This window comes from Mauremys reevesii, linkage group 26 (assembly GCF_016161935.1).
Source record: "Mauremys reevesii isolate NIE-2019 linkage group 26, ASM1616193v1, whole genome shotgun sequence".
In the NCBI taxonomy this organism is placed as follows: Eukaryota; Metazoa; Chordata; order Testudines; family Geoemydidae; genus Mauremys; species Mauremys reevesii.
In genome coordinates, this window is record NC_052648.1 from 12967866 (window position 1) to 12984089 (window position 16224).

At 44.3% G+C, this 16224-nt stretch overlaps 1 protein-coding gene across 5 annotated transcripts in view; it reads right to left on the bottom strand.

Moving 5' to 3' along the window:
* The window catches only part of PIP5K1C (phosphatidylinositol-4-phosphate 5-kinase type 1 gamma), a 74114-nt gene extending 58337 nt beyond the window's left edge, over nucleotides 1–15777 (bottom strand). For 2 of the 5 annotated variants that reach the window (XM_039515545.1, XM_039515544.1), the window contains exon 1: nucleotides 15285–15776. In XM_039515545.1, coding sequence (XP_039371479.1) covers nucleotides 15285–15384 — 100 coding nt within the window. In that variant the 5' untranslated portion in view covers nucleotides 15385–15776. Of the gene's footprint in view, nucleotides 1–15284 lie in introns of all 5 variants that reach the window. The other 3 variants (XM_039515548.1, XM_039515547.1, XM_039515546.1) reach the window with 2 other exon arrangements.
* Between the last annotated feature and the right edge of the window lie 447 nt (nucleotides 15778–16224).

The following is a 16224-nucleotide window of genomic DNA, read 5'->3' on the forward strand; positions in this document are numbered from 1 at the left end:
CCAAATGGTTAGCAAGCAACTGAAACCAGGGCTTGATATGGAAAGTATCAGGCTACTTTAACTACAGACATTGGTGAATGTATTTCTAGGCAGAACTGGTAGCAATCAAATGCTCTTATAAACGATTACCCTCAATCCAGGTGCCTGTTACTCTTCTTTCACAACAGGCTCAGACACTCCCTATCACAGATTAAAATGGTTTTCCACATCACATTGGCACAGAAAAACTTGTCTGTCCCTTTAGTTGGACACACTCAAAGTGCAAATCCCGGTTAATTTTTATTGCTTCTGCAAATTCATACTGGTCAGTTTTAGCTTTCTGGTTGCTGATTAACAGTCAGTTTCACATTTTGGTTTTTATGCACTAGTACAACACTGCAATGCTGGGGTCACTAACTAGGCAGAGGATGGTTTAAAAGGAAAAAAGATTCACAAATCCCAATATTAATAGAAGTGTTTTCATGAACTTTGAAGTTATTTTTTCCAAAAGTTAATTTCAGTCACTCAGCTTTTTTAAAAGCAACTTTGTCCATCCAATGTACCTTTCCATCTGAGGATCTCAAAGTACTTTACAAACATGAAGCCCCAACACCTTGTGAAAGCTAGTTTTATGCCCATTTTATGAATGAGGAAGTAGAGGCAGAGACATTAAGTGACTTTTCCCCAAGGCCCCGGAATCAGTAGCAGATTCAAGAACAGAATTCAGGAGTCCAGTCCTCTACTTTAACCCTCAGCATTTCTTCTCCAAATGTTCTTAAAATTAGCATCAATCTGGGGTTGCCATCCCTGTTCACTCAGAACACAATGGTAGGTAAATCTAGTCTGGATTTAGAAGCAAAACAGGCCTCCTGATTCCATTCCTTAGATTGGCAGCATCTCATTGCAATAACTTTTGTCTTGTTCAGCAACATGTACACAGTCAGGACTTTGATAATAAAAGCTCAGGTTTGGAGGGACTTCAGTGGCCTTTTGAGGGTGCTGGGATGAGAAGGAAGGGCTATTTATAGTTACACATGATTAATAAGTGAACAAGCCACAAAAAGTAATTAGCAACATTTCAGGATGTTCTCCCCCCAAGATACTCATTTTCTTTAATAACCATTTTCCAGCATTACTGCTCCAGAAGCCTCTCTCTGAGAAGAGAGCCCTAGAAAGTTAATCCACCAGTGACTCCCGTTTAATATTGAAGTGAAAAAAACAGACATTCAACCCTGACAGACTGAAGTGGAGAAAGAGGCTGCATAATCAGTTCTCTTTCACAAAGACAAACTGAAGACAGAAGAGATGCCCAGATACTATGTCTAAGGGGAAATATCCTACAAACCCAATAAAAACCAACACCCTCTACACTGGAAGAATTAACCTTCCCACCTGCTTCCATGCAGAGATTTAATAAACCATTACTGGAAAAAGGAAAGACTGAGTGGTAGAGAATGGAACATAATTTGCATTCCACTAGAGAAGCTTAATTATTGATCTAATAATTGATGGTCTTAGCATTATGTAATAAAGTCAGGAATGCAACAAATCCTGGTTAATCTTCCAGATCTCAGCTTTGACAGCTCAAAAAACAATCCTTGCGAACACAATAATATTACATGTGTTTGATTTAAAACCAACAGGAGCCAGAAAACAGGATTCCAGAGTGAAACTTTACCCTTACTTCTGCATTCTGCCTAGACAAGCATTAGCCCAGCAATTAAATAGCACATCATTTCTTAACTCTCTAAAGTGTTAAGACCTGGAATAGTTGCAAGGCTGCTTTTATCCTAGTTCCAGCTTTGAATTTACATATTGTTTCTATAGTTTGCATTCTGTCAACAAACTCTACTGAGACTTCAACACGGTGCCCATCAACACATATGTGGGCAGACGGTGAGAAGGACCATTGTAGAGTAAATCCAGAAAGGGAAGCTGCCCCTTTAAAGGGACATCAATTTGAAACTGACAGTTTAAAAAAAAAAGTACTTTCAGGTGTTCCATCTAACCCTGAGTCCTTCGGACAATTTGCATAGGTTTTCAATCACATTTCCTATTCTCTCCCCTCCCCCTTTTCTTTTTAGTTTAAAATTTCTCCTGTTATTGAATGAAGCACACAAACACACAGGGAACTGACTGACTTAACAGGGGAAGCCATGAAATTGACTATACACAAAGTACTCTTACAGGCACAAGGTAAAACTGAAACATTCCTTTAATCTTTCAATCACATTTATTTTGGGAGTTATTTGTAACACTTGTAGGTAAGGAGTTTTCAGACAGAAGGGTGGTTATTTAGTTGACTGACCCCTTTAAAAATGGTGTCATAACTATAAAGGGAAGGGTAACAGCCCTCCTGTGTACAATACTATAAAATCCCTCCTGGCTAGAGACAGCAAAATCCTTTAACCTGTAAAGGGTTAAAAAGCTCAGGTAACCTGGCTGGCACCTGACCCAAAGAACCAATAAGGGGACAAGATACTTTCAAATCTTGGTGGCGGGGGGAAGGTTTTTGTTTGTGCTCTTTGTTTTGGGGGTTGTTCGCTCTTGGGACTAAACTCCACAGAGTTTCTCAAATAATTTAGGTGGTGGCAGCAAAACCAAATCTAAGCTAAGCTTAATTACCAAAGGTTTTCATGCAGGTCCCCACATCTGTACCCTAAAGTTCAGAGTGGGGAAGAAACTTTAACAAATGAGGTGAGACATTCCTATTGTGAAGGATTTACAAATGTCAGTTTGCAAGATGAACAAAGATATGGCTGAAAAAAATCCCTAAATGATCAAAATTTGCATCCAATAGAAATCTTTCATGGAAAGTGAAAGTCTGATTCCTTTCCCCTCTCCAACCATAGAAAAAGAAACAGCCAGAGTGTCTTTGGAAGTTTCTATCAGAGACCATTGTGTTCCCTGCACATCATAAATGGCAAGCGAAGTGTCTGAATGATTCTAGTACAGTCTGTGGAGTGAGTGGGCAAGTGCCAACATGGGCAGGCTCTCACCATCCCATGAGGAGCGTTACGTAGGCCAGTAGCACTTTAGAACATTCATTTATCAGAGACAAACCAGAAGAGTTTGAACCTTAAATTCACCAAAGACAATTTGAACTGAAGTTTCCAATGCTACAATAATGTCATATCGACACTTTTTAAAAACAGAACAGCCAACGTAGTGGTAGCTCTAAGAGGCAATGGTTAACCATCTTAATTTTACTTGTAATTGAGACTAACCTTCAGTTCTAGGACTTGTGCCAAGACTGAAGTTTTTCTTCTTATTCCCTAACCTGGGTGAACTCCTGGCCCCAGTAAAGTCAGTGACAAAACACCTACTGACTTCCATGGGGCCAGGATTTCACCCCATTTCCGAAAAAGTTACGCAGCACCAGTAATGAAACGTTAACGGTGCCTTATCTCAACTGCTGTAACCACAGAGTTCCTACCAATTTTGTTAACACAGCAAGAGTGCTTTGTATACAGGTTATTGACACCACTATTTCTATCACTACAATGCATGCAGATAAGATTTAGCACTTCAAGGCTCTGTGGCCTGTTGGGAGCTGTGTGACAAACTGATTCTACAGATGGGTCTTGAGTGACAAAAAGGTCTCAAGCCTGTCCACTGAATGGAAGCATTCATCTGACATTACAACCCACACACAACACAAAGGATTTGGACCAATACAATATATACCAACATTACTCAATTCCCAAGCTCCCCAATTTGGCCTAAGGTGACCTCAATTACCTGAGCTTCTAATGAGTCCTAAACAAAAGTGAAAATCCACACCCAATCCTTATTGACTAAACTCTCATTGTGATAGACTTTACATGACTGGTATTAAAAATATGGTTATACAGTTATTTCAGTGGTTGCTTCAGTTAATGCAAGGTTGCCTGGTTCACAACAGAACGCAAGACAAATGAATATTTATGAGCTTAGAATAACACAATCAGCTTGAACTTTAATAGTCCCACTGCGTCCCTTTTAAATATGTCCCTGTCATGAAAAAAATCAAGAGTACCTTTACACTGTACACATACAGTCTTATTCTGCTCCACTGCTGAGAATTTGTTGGTATATAATAAGCTATGACAAGAGAAGGTTAGGGCTGCAAAGCACTCCACAGCTACAATGTGGTAGAACTGGGGTTGTCCATGCACCCTTTGTTCAGTCCCCTTGTGCATCTACCTTATTCATAGACTCCAAAGCTGAAGAGACCATTGTTATCATCTAGCCTGACCTCCTGTATAACACAGGCCAAAGAGCTTCCCCAAAGTAATTCCTAGAGCAGATCTTTTAGAAATACAGCCAATCTGGATTTTAAAATGGTCAGTGATGGAGATTCCATCACAACCCATGGTAAGTTATTCCAATGGTCAATTACTCATTTTTTTAAAAAAAATAACACTACACCTTATTTCCAGTCTGAATTTGTCTAGCTTCAGCTTCCAGCCACTGGATTGTGTTAGACCTTCCTCTGCTAGATTGAAGGGACCATTATTAAACATGTGTTCCCCATCAGGTACTGTACTTACAGACTAATCAAGTCAACCTTTAACCTTTTCTTCACTAAACGACATAGATTGAGCTCTGTGAGTCTAATGCTGTAAGGCATGCTGTCTAATCCTTTAATTATTCTCACGGCTCTTCTCTGAACCCTCACCTATTTACCAACATCCTTCTTGATTGGAGGGCACCAGAACTGGACTCTATAGCCAGCAGTGGTCACACCATGAGAAATACAGAGGTAAAACAACCTTTCCACTCCTACTGAGGATTCCCATTTATGCACTCAAGGGTCACGTTAGCCATTTTGGCCACATCATCATGCTGGGAGCTCATATTCAGCTGATTATCCACCACAAGCCACAAATCTTTATTATATTAGTCTGATCCACCACATGGAAGAGGCAGAGATGGGGGCAGAACCCAACTCTCCTCAGCCTCAGTCCAGTGCCTTAGGCATAAGAGGACATCATTTCTCTTCTTATAACCCTTTGTCTCTTTCACTGTCCATCCTTTGCATGGAATTAAGCAGAAATAGCATAATTAAAGGGTATATTCTAATGCGTTGGCACAAGTGAGAAGAAATAAAGCTACAGCTTAACACTAGCATTTCCTAGCTTCTGAATGCTTGACCTTGGCAACCGTCATGTTTTTTTTTTAAATCTAGTTTGTGTGAAAGATTTTCTAGTGCCCTTTTATTTTTTTTAAATATATACTCATTCCTCCACATGAGGGTAACAGTAACAGTTATCCGCTGTGAGGACTGACCACTAGAGGGGGATGAGAGGCACATTTTGCCAGTGGCTTACACAGCTGTTTGCTAGGCAGAAGAGGAATGGTGGGAAACAATCCCGATTTCTATTCCTGGCCCTGTAAAGAAATGGGGCCTAGTGGTTACAGACAACCCAGTCAAGCACAGACTAGAAACAGATTTTGAAAAGCAGTGTGATTCCATGGATTCATGCCATATTCGAGACAAGGTTCCAACGTCGGCTCTGCCTTAAGTGTTCTTGTGAGATTTCTCAGTTACCCTGTCCGGAAAAATGGTGAAAATAATACTTGTCTGCCTCTCTAAGAGCCATCAAGTACACAGAATTATGAAACCCTCCCCCCCCCACACACACACACCTCAGTAGAAGAGAAGGGACTAGAATTCATAGTTTCCTTCTGGTCCCTAGCCCAGCACTCCCCTCCCTAGGCTAAATGAGCTGCAGCTGCACTCCTTTTCCAGCTCAAGCTCTGTGGGGCTGGAGCATGTTCAGTGCAAATGGAATGTTCCGAGATTACAGCCTCAAGCTTCTTACAAGCCCTTCTGCATGTGCAAGTGGCAATTTTTTTCCAGTGGCTTATACTGCCAAATCCAGATAGATTTTGATATGGGAAGCAAAAGGCATCTTTTACCCCCAGAATATCCTCCTGCCACGTTTAGTCCAAAGCATGGAGGAGCTAGAGCACTTCAAAGAGAATATCCAGAAAAATTTTAACATTGACAAGACTATTTTCCCTTAACCTCATCCTCAAGCAGCTGATCAGGGTTTGCTGAAACTTAAAAAAGAAATATCAACCTGAGGCAGAACAGGCAATGAAAAAATTCAGCCCGAATAGTTGAGCATTTGGCAAAGTTATATAAGCAACAATAGGGTCTTATCAGGGAAAGTGTTGGCAACTTGAACTGTAGGTGATCTTACCGGCTCTGCATATAAGGGTCCTTTCTGCATAGTCAGTCTGCCTTCATGCTAAGGAAACAGTAAAACTGACAATACAAAGTGCTGCCAAAACCAAAGTAAACAACCTAATCTTTCAATTATACCCATTATAAATTATACCTATAACTATCGCACATACACTATTTTCAGACAGAAACGTGATGTCTTTCAAGTGCCCATGCCCCTTTAAATGCTGTATCTCAAAAGTTGCACACACTACACTTGTGCGCTAGAGTACAGTAGACTCAACAAGCGTTAGCCAATCATTGCAGTTAACCTGGTGCTGAAGATGATTTAGCTGCACTCATTGCTGACATTCTTTATAACAATAGGTAGCTTTGATAGTGTAGACATGGGTTTGGTGAAATCCAAGTTAACACAATTTCCACTGTAAAAGCATCAAAGGCTGACTGTCTAGTTACCAGTGTTTGGATTTAAGGTTTATTAATAGTCACACAATCTTTTCCATATGTTGCTGAAGACTTTTACAAGGTTATACAGTAAAGGAGAAAGATGTATTTGAGCTAATCATCTTTGAGTACAACACAAGTGCATTAGCAGTGCTTTATAAATAACAGATACAGTACCAAGTGCATGCTAGGTATTAACAGACCAGAAAGATGACAAGATCATTATCATAGAAAATCCCAAAGGGACATGCCTCCTTGCAGATTGAGCACCACTTGGATTGATCTCTGCCTAGGTCCTTAAGGTGGCATGGCAGGATATTCAGTTTATGTCCAACACTGACAACCTTAGTGCCACCAAAGCTTTTTTCAACCATGTGATTGTCAGCCATGTAGTGACTCGGCAGACAAGATGACACTGCCCTTATCTTGTGGTCCACTGACATCCGGCTAATTTAAGACTAGAATAGTGTTCCATAAAATGGAAGAAAAAGTAGTTTGCCCTGTGTTCATGTTATCTGAAAAGTTCCCACGCTTAGCTTGTTTACAGATCACTTCAGAAGAAGCAGTGCGTTTGCCCAAGCCAATCTTGTGACACAGACAAGTCCATAGCCAGAGGATGTTTTTAATTTGTTGAATCAGTGTTTGCTGTAAGGAAGCACACAGCTACCCGCTGGCTTGCCAATATTTAGTCCTGCTTTTCTGTGTAGCGTTTACAGATGAACAGATAGATATTCATTTGGAAGTGGGTATATTTCTTATATGAAGATTTTTTAAAGTCAATAGTCTCATGGCAAAGAGCAGATAAAGATTACTATTGCAGATACTGCTAATTCTAAATTAGAGACAAGACTGAAGAGCACATCCCCATCCTGAACAGTCTGTGAAGTAACTTGCACTCTCGGCACTATAAAATACTATACAGATGCCTGTACACACTGACATTTCATTTATTGATATTGGGTCCCCAGTGACAGAAAAGCCATGCAACTGTACAGAGGGATAGTTCTAGTTGGCCCTGTTTATTACAGATGAAACTTGACTGCATGTGCAGTCGGAATACTATCAAATAAAGCTGTTCTTTTTACAGAAATCATTCCCCTTTCCTGTTCTACAGGAAATATTTAAGAGCACCATTTACATTACTCAGTCACTCCTTGGCTTCACTTATTTACATATAACAGAGCCAGAAGGGAAATGGCATTTTGTTTTACTCAGTAATACTGTAGGAAAAAATTAGTGAGGTACAGTAAATAGCTCACTATGAACTAGAACTGCTCAGGGATGTGCAGTCTTCTCTATATTGCCGAGGTGACAGAAAGAGGCTGGCTGAGCATCGCCGGCAGTTCCAAACAGCATAAAATTGATGGAAAAATGTTGAATCCTCCAGATTTACCCACCACACACACTGACTCAGTCTAGTTATTCACCACAAGACAGTGAAGAAACTCACATGTAACCTGGAGAAGCCACAAGAACACATGACAGAAAACAACTACTCTACACCTAATTATAGGTTGAAGAGATTTTGTTTAAATATGTGGGTGAGAAAGAGAAAGTGAGAAAAGCTACTGTCATCAGTTTTGGCCTTTTCTTTATTACTAGAAATGTCTCACAGAAAGTTCTGAGGTTAATTAGGCTACCTACAACAATGGAAAAACCTAACACAAAGACACACCACACAGCCCTGGGAGCAGAATATTTGCCTAAAGGAAGACAAGGCAGCACCATTGGCTCTTAGACTGTTCACAGGATTGCAGTGTTGGTGGAAGGGGCTGGATTAGTATCTTCTACAGACTAAAGGCCTCTACTTCTCAATAGGTCAGGCACAGCAGGAAAGCCTTTCCCACTAATGTGTCTCAACCCTGATCTCTGGGTGTGCAATCTTTGGGCTCTCTGCTAGGAGCACTAGTTGTGATATAGATTGAAGCTGAACTCATTTTACACACGCCACCAAGCAAGTTACAGGCTTTTCCATCACCTCCTTTCTTGGACTTTTGTTGTTTAATATCAACATCAAACAGCCTTTTGTTTGACATCACTAACAGACGGACTTATCTTTGTATTGGGTTACTGATGTTTTGCCATCATAAAAGGTATCAACATAGTGGAGTTGTAAAGGTTGTAAAGCTGCATGCAGTAAGGTGCTTGGCATGTCACATTTGCATTAAGGAATCTTCCACACCACAAGAGAACATGTGGGTGCTTGTGTGTGTACCGAAAGAGTACAGAGCAGGTACACAACCAGTATGCTGTAAATGCAGGGTGGATCTGTGGGGCAAGCAGTTTGCTTTGCCAAAGACTTACAGAAAGTGAAAATATTTTGTTTCTACAAGTCTCTTCGCCTGGATTAAGGAACAGTGAAAATCATGCAGAGGTACCTAGCGTAAGTTTCTTATTGGGAGCACAAGCCACAGAATAAAAACACTTTTAGAACATATCAAACTAGCTCAACTTCAATTGTGCACATGAAATTGAACAAGCTCAATACTTTGGGCCTACTGAGTGCATGACGAACTCCTCTGAATGTGGCTAAGAGTGGAGCAAGTTCTGCTCTCGGTTAGATTCATGCAGGTTGCACAGCTGTAGGGAGACCAGAACAAGACATGGCAGCTCATGGGAAAGCCATGTGTTTGAATGAAAAGGACAGAGTCAACTAGACTTTTAAAAATTAAGTAAAAATAACACTGACAGTGTCCCCTTTAATACACATCACTTTTTTAAAAAGACTTCTTTGTAAAAAAAAAAAAAAATATTGACAGGATTTCCAGGTGCCCTGCTGATATTTATAAAGGTCCAAACGTACTTGGGCTCACGCTTGCTTCTTCAGGAGTATCAAGGCAAGGCCTCTCGTCTAACCTCCTCTCCAGGACCTGCAAAGAACACTTGGGAACTGAAGCACTACTTCTCTCACAGTCCCTGCCCAAACTCTCATTGCTCCACAGCCTGGAAAAAAGAAGGGGGCTCCCTGGCACCCAGATTTTATATCCCCCAGCATCATAAGGGTCTAAAGAACAAAGGGGGCGCTGTGAAATGTTTTCCCTCTAATTTCAGTTTTAGCCATCTCTGCTCTAGTTCCACAAGACTAGGGCAGAGGCAGCCTTTTCAGACAAATGTGACTTTCAAGTTTATTACATCTTGAACTACTCTTTGTTCCCACATGCACAGAGAGCTGGGAACTAATCATGTGCTGGAAAACAAGCCTTTTAGAAAATATTAAGGTGCAACATCACACTGCCAAAAGAAAGGCACCTGCCAGGCTCCTGCAAATTAATTCTGGTCTGCAGGAACATGCAGAGAGATGGATGGGACTAATAAGTGACAAAGATGTAAGCAGCACCTGATGAGCACTGTACTCCAAACCTTTGTCGGAATATCACATGACCATGTCAGATCTATTTCTGGATTTAATTTGTTTCAGCTGAAAGATGCTTTCATGAAGAGCGCTAGCACTGTAATTTGGACTTTGTTTTTATACTGCAAGATCTGTATATGGGAAAATTCACATTTTAATCAGATTATGGGCTCTTGCCAGATGCACATAGGTCATGTGAGTGAATTGCTTTAATCACCGAGCTCAAATTATACACTACTCAGTCTCAGATCGTTTCCTAAGGAAGACTTCTTCAGAGACCTATAAGAAAGCTCCCAGAATGGAATACAGCAGCAGCAATTCACTCAATTCTCTCAGTACTGGATTGGGGGGTATGAATCAGTGTTCACGTCACACTCCCAATTGGTACCCAGTCCGGGACGGGGAAGCTAACGATCCAACTAGCAGACCAAATTTGGCAATGAATCCTGGTCACGTGCCATCTGAGGCATTTTGCGCATCTCTTAAGTAGTAGTACTGGATTATGTGACTAGCTGTTACATACAGATCAATGTTGCCTAGATCAAATGCTAGTAAAGAAAAAAATCAAGTCCAAAATATTTTAAAATAAGAGTGGCTAGAATACCCAGTGCTAAGATGGAAAGTATCTAGTTCTTACTGTCCTTCCTCAGCTCTCAACCTCCACTAGAAATCCTCCTGCCCTCCCTGGTCACTTCCTGCCTATTCTCATTTAAAGGGGCAATTAGTTTGCTAAGCCAGTCTCTGAACTAAAGTTATAACTTTCTTCTAATTCCCCATTGATGGGCTATGTACTGGGCTGATTTAGGGAGAAGCTATTGCAGAGGGTCTTTAAAATGTCAATGGATACAGGGGTGAGGGGGTGTCTTCTGACTAGCCACCATCACCTTAACTGGCACCGTTTCCAAGGGCAATGGGCACGCACCACAGCACCATGCTTTAAACCTTCATCACACCTGGGATGATGCGTATATTTGATTCTTCCTCAAGTTGATAAGATCCTTCCATTCCCAGAGTGACCTCTCCAATTTCCCTTTTCACCACATTGGGAAAGACTGAACTGTTTCTGGCTTGCAGGTAGACTTCTTGTCTCAGCTTTTTAATCTGCTCACTGGATAAAACCATTTCCCACATCCCTTGTGAAGTTACTTATGATTTTATCTTTGGACTGAGGAAGAAATTTTCCACCAATGAGCAAACACTTCATTGTAATATTGGTCTAACCAGCACCCCTAACACCAATGCTTCAGGATTGGCATTATCGCTTCAGTCAGCGTCCACGGAGACTGAGGGTGAACGCCTAACAGTGAACAGACTCCACCCTGCACTCCCCCTTTGTCTCCAGGGCGGGAACAGCAGACAGCGAGATGCACTGTACTGAGCCAGAGAATGGAATCCAGCTATTAGATCTAGCCCATCTCCCTACAAATAGAGGGCTCACCCTCTAGACACTGTAGGATTCTAGTGTTTTGCCCAGTCTAGCTTTTAAGAGTCACAAGTGTTGGGGCAAGACTTGAAAAACTGACCAAACACGAACTAGACAGAGAGATCAGAAATATGAAGTGGGGTGAGAGAGAAATCCAGGCCTCACCTCCCCAAACTGCTGCGATTCCTACTAGTATGTTGCCCCTGGACCCTGCTTGGGGGCACCGTCTTTTGTAACACCAATTTATGTAGTTGGGTCTCCGATAATTTGAACCCCACTCCCTACAAGGAGTTTTTGGACTCTTCTCATTCCCCCAGAGCTTCCTGGCTGCTGCTAATAGAGAGAGGAGAGAAGGATGAGGTCACTGCTATTCACCCTTCCCAACCACTTTCTGGGGACAGGTACTCCATTCTGAGTAATTCCAGGCCTGCCACTACTGCTGCTTACCAGAGCTTCCCCAAAGACCAGCCATGTGAAGATAATGGGATTTTCACCAGTTTCAGTGCCGCTCACAGCAAAACTGAGCAAAGTTCTCAAGTGCTGCTTGGTAAAACTGCATGCAGCTGTCCAGGCTAGACTGTCTGCAGATTCAGGAAGATGGTACGGCATCAGTTTACATGTGATTCAATTTTCAAAACTGTTCTTTGCAATCATAACGGCTAAAACCAGGGGGGAAGGGGCAGAAGAAGAAAGATCAGACTTCGCAGAAGTTGATGAATTAGACCCTTGTGCTCATGAATGAACACTTCCTGCTTGCCAATGTCAAGTGTGATTTTTTTCCCCAAGGGAACATCATGAGGCTTCCAAAATTCCCCTTGGGAGATGCCTCCACAATTTAATCCATCTGACTGCCAGGAAAATTTTTCTGAGCTTCAGCCCAAATTTCCTCTTACTTCCATCCAATGACTTCTAGTTACATCCCTATGCATGCTAAGTGAGTCCTCTCTTTCCTTGAAGTTCACATCATGCCATTTCTCCCCATGTGTTCTGGAGGCCTTTACAGACCTGGACAAGGCCCTTAATGAACTCTGTCAAGTTCATTTAAGAAGAAAGCACAGCTCTCAGCCAACCCAACTGCAAAATCTTCCATCAATGGTAGCAGTGATGGGTGCTGGTGCAGCGCGTCTCCAAAGCTTTAACCGCCACATGAACCAGCGTTCGTATACACCAGCTACGACGGGTGGGAAATGTAGGAAAACTGCTAGTGTAGAAACAGAGGGTGAGCAAAGGAGAAGTTGTATTTGGGAGGTATCCATCCCAAAATATGCCTGGAAGCAAAGGAACAGTGTTCCCATTCACAGAAATGCGAGTTCTCAAAACACATACCCACCCTGCTACGTCACTCACTGCCCTGCCCTCAGGATTTCAGTGTAGTCCTTATGGTGACAGTGTGCCATAACCATGCTTTTGGGAATACACCTCTACCCTGATATAACGTGACCCAATATAAAACAAATTTGGATATAACGCGATAAAGCAGTGCTCTAGGGGGCGGGGCTGCGCACTCCAGCGTTCTATTGAGGTAGGGATGTATTTCACAGAAGAATGCATGAAGTCAGGCTTAGGTCAAGTTTTCTTTTGACAACTTTTTTAAAAAGCTGCCGTGTGCTGCCCATCTACCCCAATTCCCTGTTGCATATTTTAACAGTCAGCACTTCAGGGCAGGGACCTGTCTATAGCTAGTCATGTGGCACACTTGGAACGCTATGTAAAGAATAAACAGTTTTTCAAATGAAAACACTGACAACATTATTCTTTGCCCTGTATCTGCCTGGTGCTAGTCAAAGGAGACGATCTCCTACGGCTTTAGTTCAGCCAGCGTGCTTTTTTAGGAGAAGGAAAAAATTATGCACTCATTGTTTTGTTTTAAGTCAGCAGCTAGCCATAGCGTCCACAGACTCCTTGTTGCATCCTAAGCATCACAATAACATTCTGCTGTCCTCCGACACTCTTAGAAAACCAGTTATTTAAAAAAAAAAAGAGCAAGTGACATTTTTGTTGCTTTGTGAAAAAGCGTTTTCTTTTTTCTACTCAGCATCAAAAACCATAAAGCCTGCTGCCTGTACCGCATCTTGCTAAACAAGCATCACACTGTGCTCCAGCAAAGGGAGCCTAGAAACTCTCTGATTTACTTTTCTAGAGCTCTCTCACAGCAAGCCACATGCAGGTGTTCCCTCTATTATCCTAGCAGTACTGACCAATTGAAGCAGAAAGTGCACGGCCTGGCTGGGATTCTCCAGAAGTGTGGCTACCACCACCTCTTATAACATTTGGCTCATTAAACACTGCCAAACCCGTTAGATGGCATCTCCACCAAGTTCTGTAGTGGATTATTTAAATTCTACTGCTTCTAAAAACCCTAAAGAAAAATCAGATCATTGTGTTGTGACAATCAAAATTTAGCTGGCTCTATTAAATACTATGAATAAACTCAGTGTTCAGAGCCACAGATATTCAGCATCTCTCTGAATGAGACCCACAACGGGACTTGTAGTCCACTTAATCTGTAATAGTTGCACCATGGTCATATTCAAAACTGAACCTAAAAATTGTAAAGTTATAATGAACTGTAAGTCAGCAAGCAAGGACAGATGCACAGGGATTTGCCTAGCAATGAGTTTCTGATTTTGTCAGTTTGAGATTCTCAAATTCATTTAATATTATCAGTAATAGCCAGGTCAACTCATGAGCTTGTTTCCAGCCTTATAATCACTTTCAAGCAGCCTTGAGAAAGCGGAGCTTTCTGATCTTGCTTTGGATAAGATGAACTGATAACATGATAGAAATATTTTCCTGAGACTGGAAAAGGTTCTCACAGCTTATAAGGGCTACATGGGGGAGGTAACAGGAAGAGCTTGAGTTACTGGAGAAAGCAGGGGGTTGGACTAGATGACCTCCTGAGGTCTCTTTAGTTCCAACCCTCATCTTCTAGAATTCTATGAAAGCAATGAAGACCAGGGATGCAAGAGAGGAGACCCCTCCCATCCCATTCTCTATAGGAATGAATATGAACATAATATCGTAGTTGGAGCACTTATTCAATCCTGTCCTTTTATCAAAGAAACAGAGCCAAACGGACGTGCACTTTCCAGAGAAAGTTGTGGTTGGTGCACAGGACTGAAACTTGAGATCCCAGACTTGGTGTGCGATCCCTGGGCAAGTCATTTAAAAGCCCGTGTGTCTACAAAATGAGGTTAACCATTCCCCTACTGTACAGGGGTGTTGCAAGGATCATGTCAAAAATGCTTGTGTGGCTACTCAGATATTACAGGGACAGGAGGGCTGAGAAAAGCCAACAAAACCCAGCCAGCGATAGGCTTCTTGTCTGCTCAGATGTCACCAGATTGGGGGTCTCTGCCTGTTAGTATTTGGTTGGGAGCAGAAGAGTAATTTTTCCCTGAGACATTGCTGATATTCCAGCACTCTCCTTTCAGGGGAGATGCCAGAGGAAGACTATTCGGTCCCATCTAGTCCATCTCACCGGGGACTAATGAAAGACTGTGCCCTATTCTCCAGGGCTCGGTCCCGTGTAGACAAGGCACCATCCCCTGATGCCCCACTGCTAAGCAATGGGGCTCCCACCGCTCCCATTCCACAAGCGGATGCACCGCACTGTTCCCCCTTCTCCCCAGACTGCCCCGTACATCAGCACATGACGTTTCATGCACACGACAGGCCCACCCCCCGAGCCGCAGGGGCTCCCCACCCCCCGAGCTGCCGGGGCTCCCCCCCCCCCCCGAGCTGCCCCCTTCCCGACTCCTGAAGGGGGAGCAGCAGGGCAGGCTCAGGGCAGCGCCACCTCAGAGAGGAGCCGCCCCCGGGGGCGGGGGCGCTCAGCCCGGCCGGGTCCCCGACAGGCGCCTCCATAGGGAGACTCACCCCCGCCACCCCGGGGTCCGCCGCCCATTCACCTCCTGCCGAGTCCGGTCCCCCCCATCCAGCCTCCGGGGTGACGGCTCCGGCCTCGGCGGCTGCCGCGCTCTCCGCATCCTCCGGCACCTCCAGCTCCATGGCCGCCGAGAGCGGGGAGGCTGGGCAGGCCCCGGCAGCGCCGCCGCCGCCGCGCTCGCTCCCCCGGCTCCGGCCGACAGCAGCAGCGACGCGGGCGCTGAGGAGACTGGGAAGCGCTCCGGGCCGCGCGGACCATAGAGCCGGGAGTGCGGCGGCTAGAGGCGCCCCTGTGGGCGCTGGAGGCGGCAGAAGATCATAGAGAGCGCAGGAAGCAGAGGTAGAGGGACCCCCAGGCACGGAAATGAACCACCCACTGGCCTAGGGGGGCAGATAGGGCCTGTGCGGCGGGGAGGTCAGAGGCTATAGAGCGGCGCTCTCGTGGCTAGACGGCCCCTGTAGCCGGAAGCCGCGGATTGGGCGTTAGAACACACGTGCACCTGTTCCCTCCCATGGGGGACCGGAACCTCCTCTCTATGGCTGGGGCGCGGCCAGCGGCCCCTCCCCTCCCAGGCTGTCCTCAGAGCGGGGTGAGCGGCTGGGGGGCGGGGCCTGCCTGTCACCATGGCAACACGGCACAGCCTGCCGCTGGAGGCTCTCATTGGCGGAGCGGCCGTGCCGGCTTCACTGAGCCTCGCCCTGCCATGGGGGAGGGGCCGTCACACGCTCCCTCCCTCCCTCCCTGCCCCAGCGCGGGCGGCCCCGCGGCCCCGGGCTGGGACATGGGACGGAACGTGGCATCGCCCCGATGGGCCCGCGCTGGGACACGGCTGTGACGATGCGGTTCTGGCAGGACCCCACTGAGGTGCCAGTTCAGGACCAATCACTCAAACAGGGCAGTCACAGCCCAGGGCTGGGGGTTTCCACCTCTAAGGCAAACCAAACCAGCCAGACAAAAGGGAC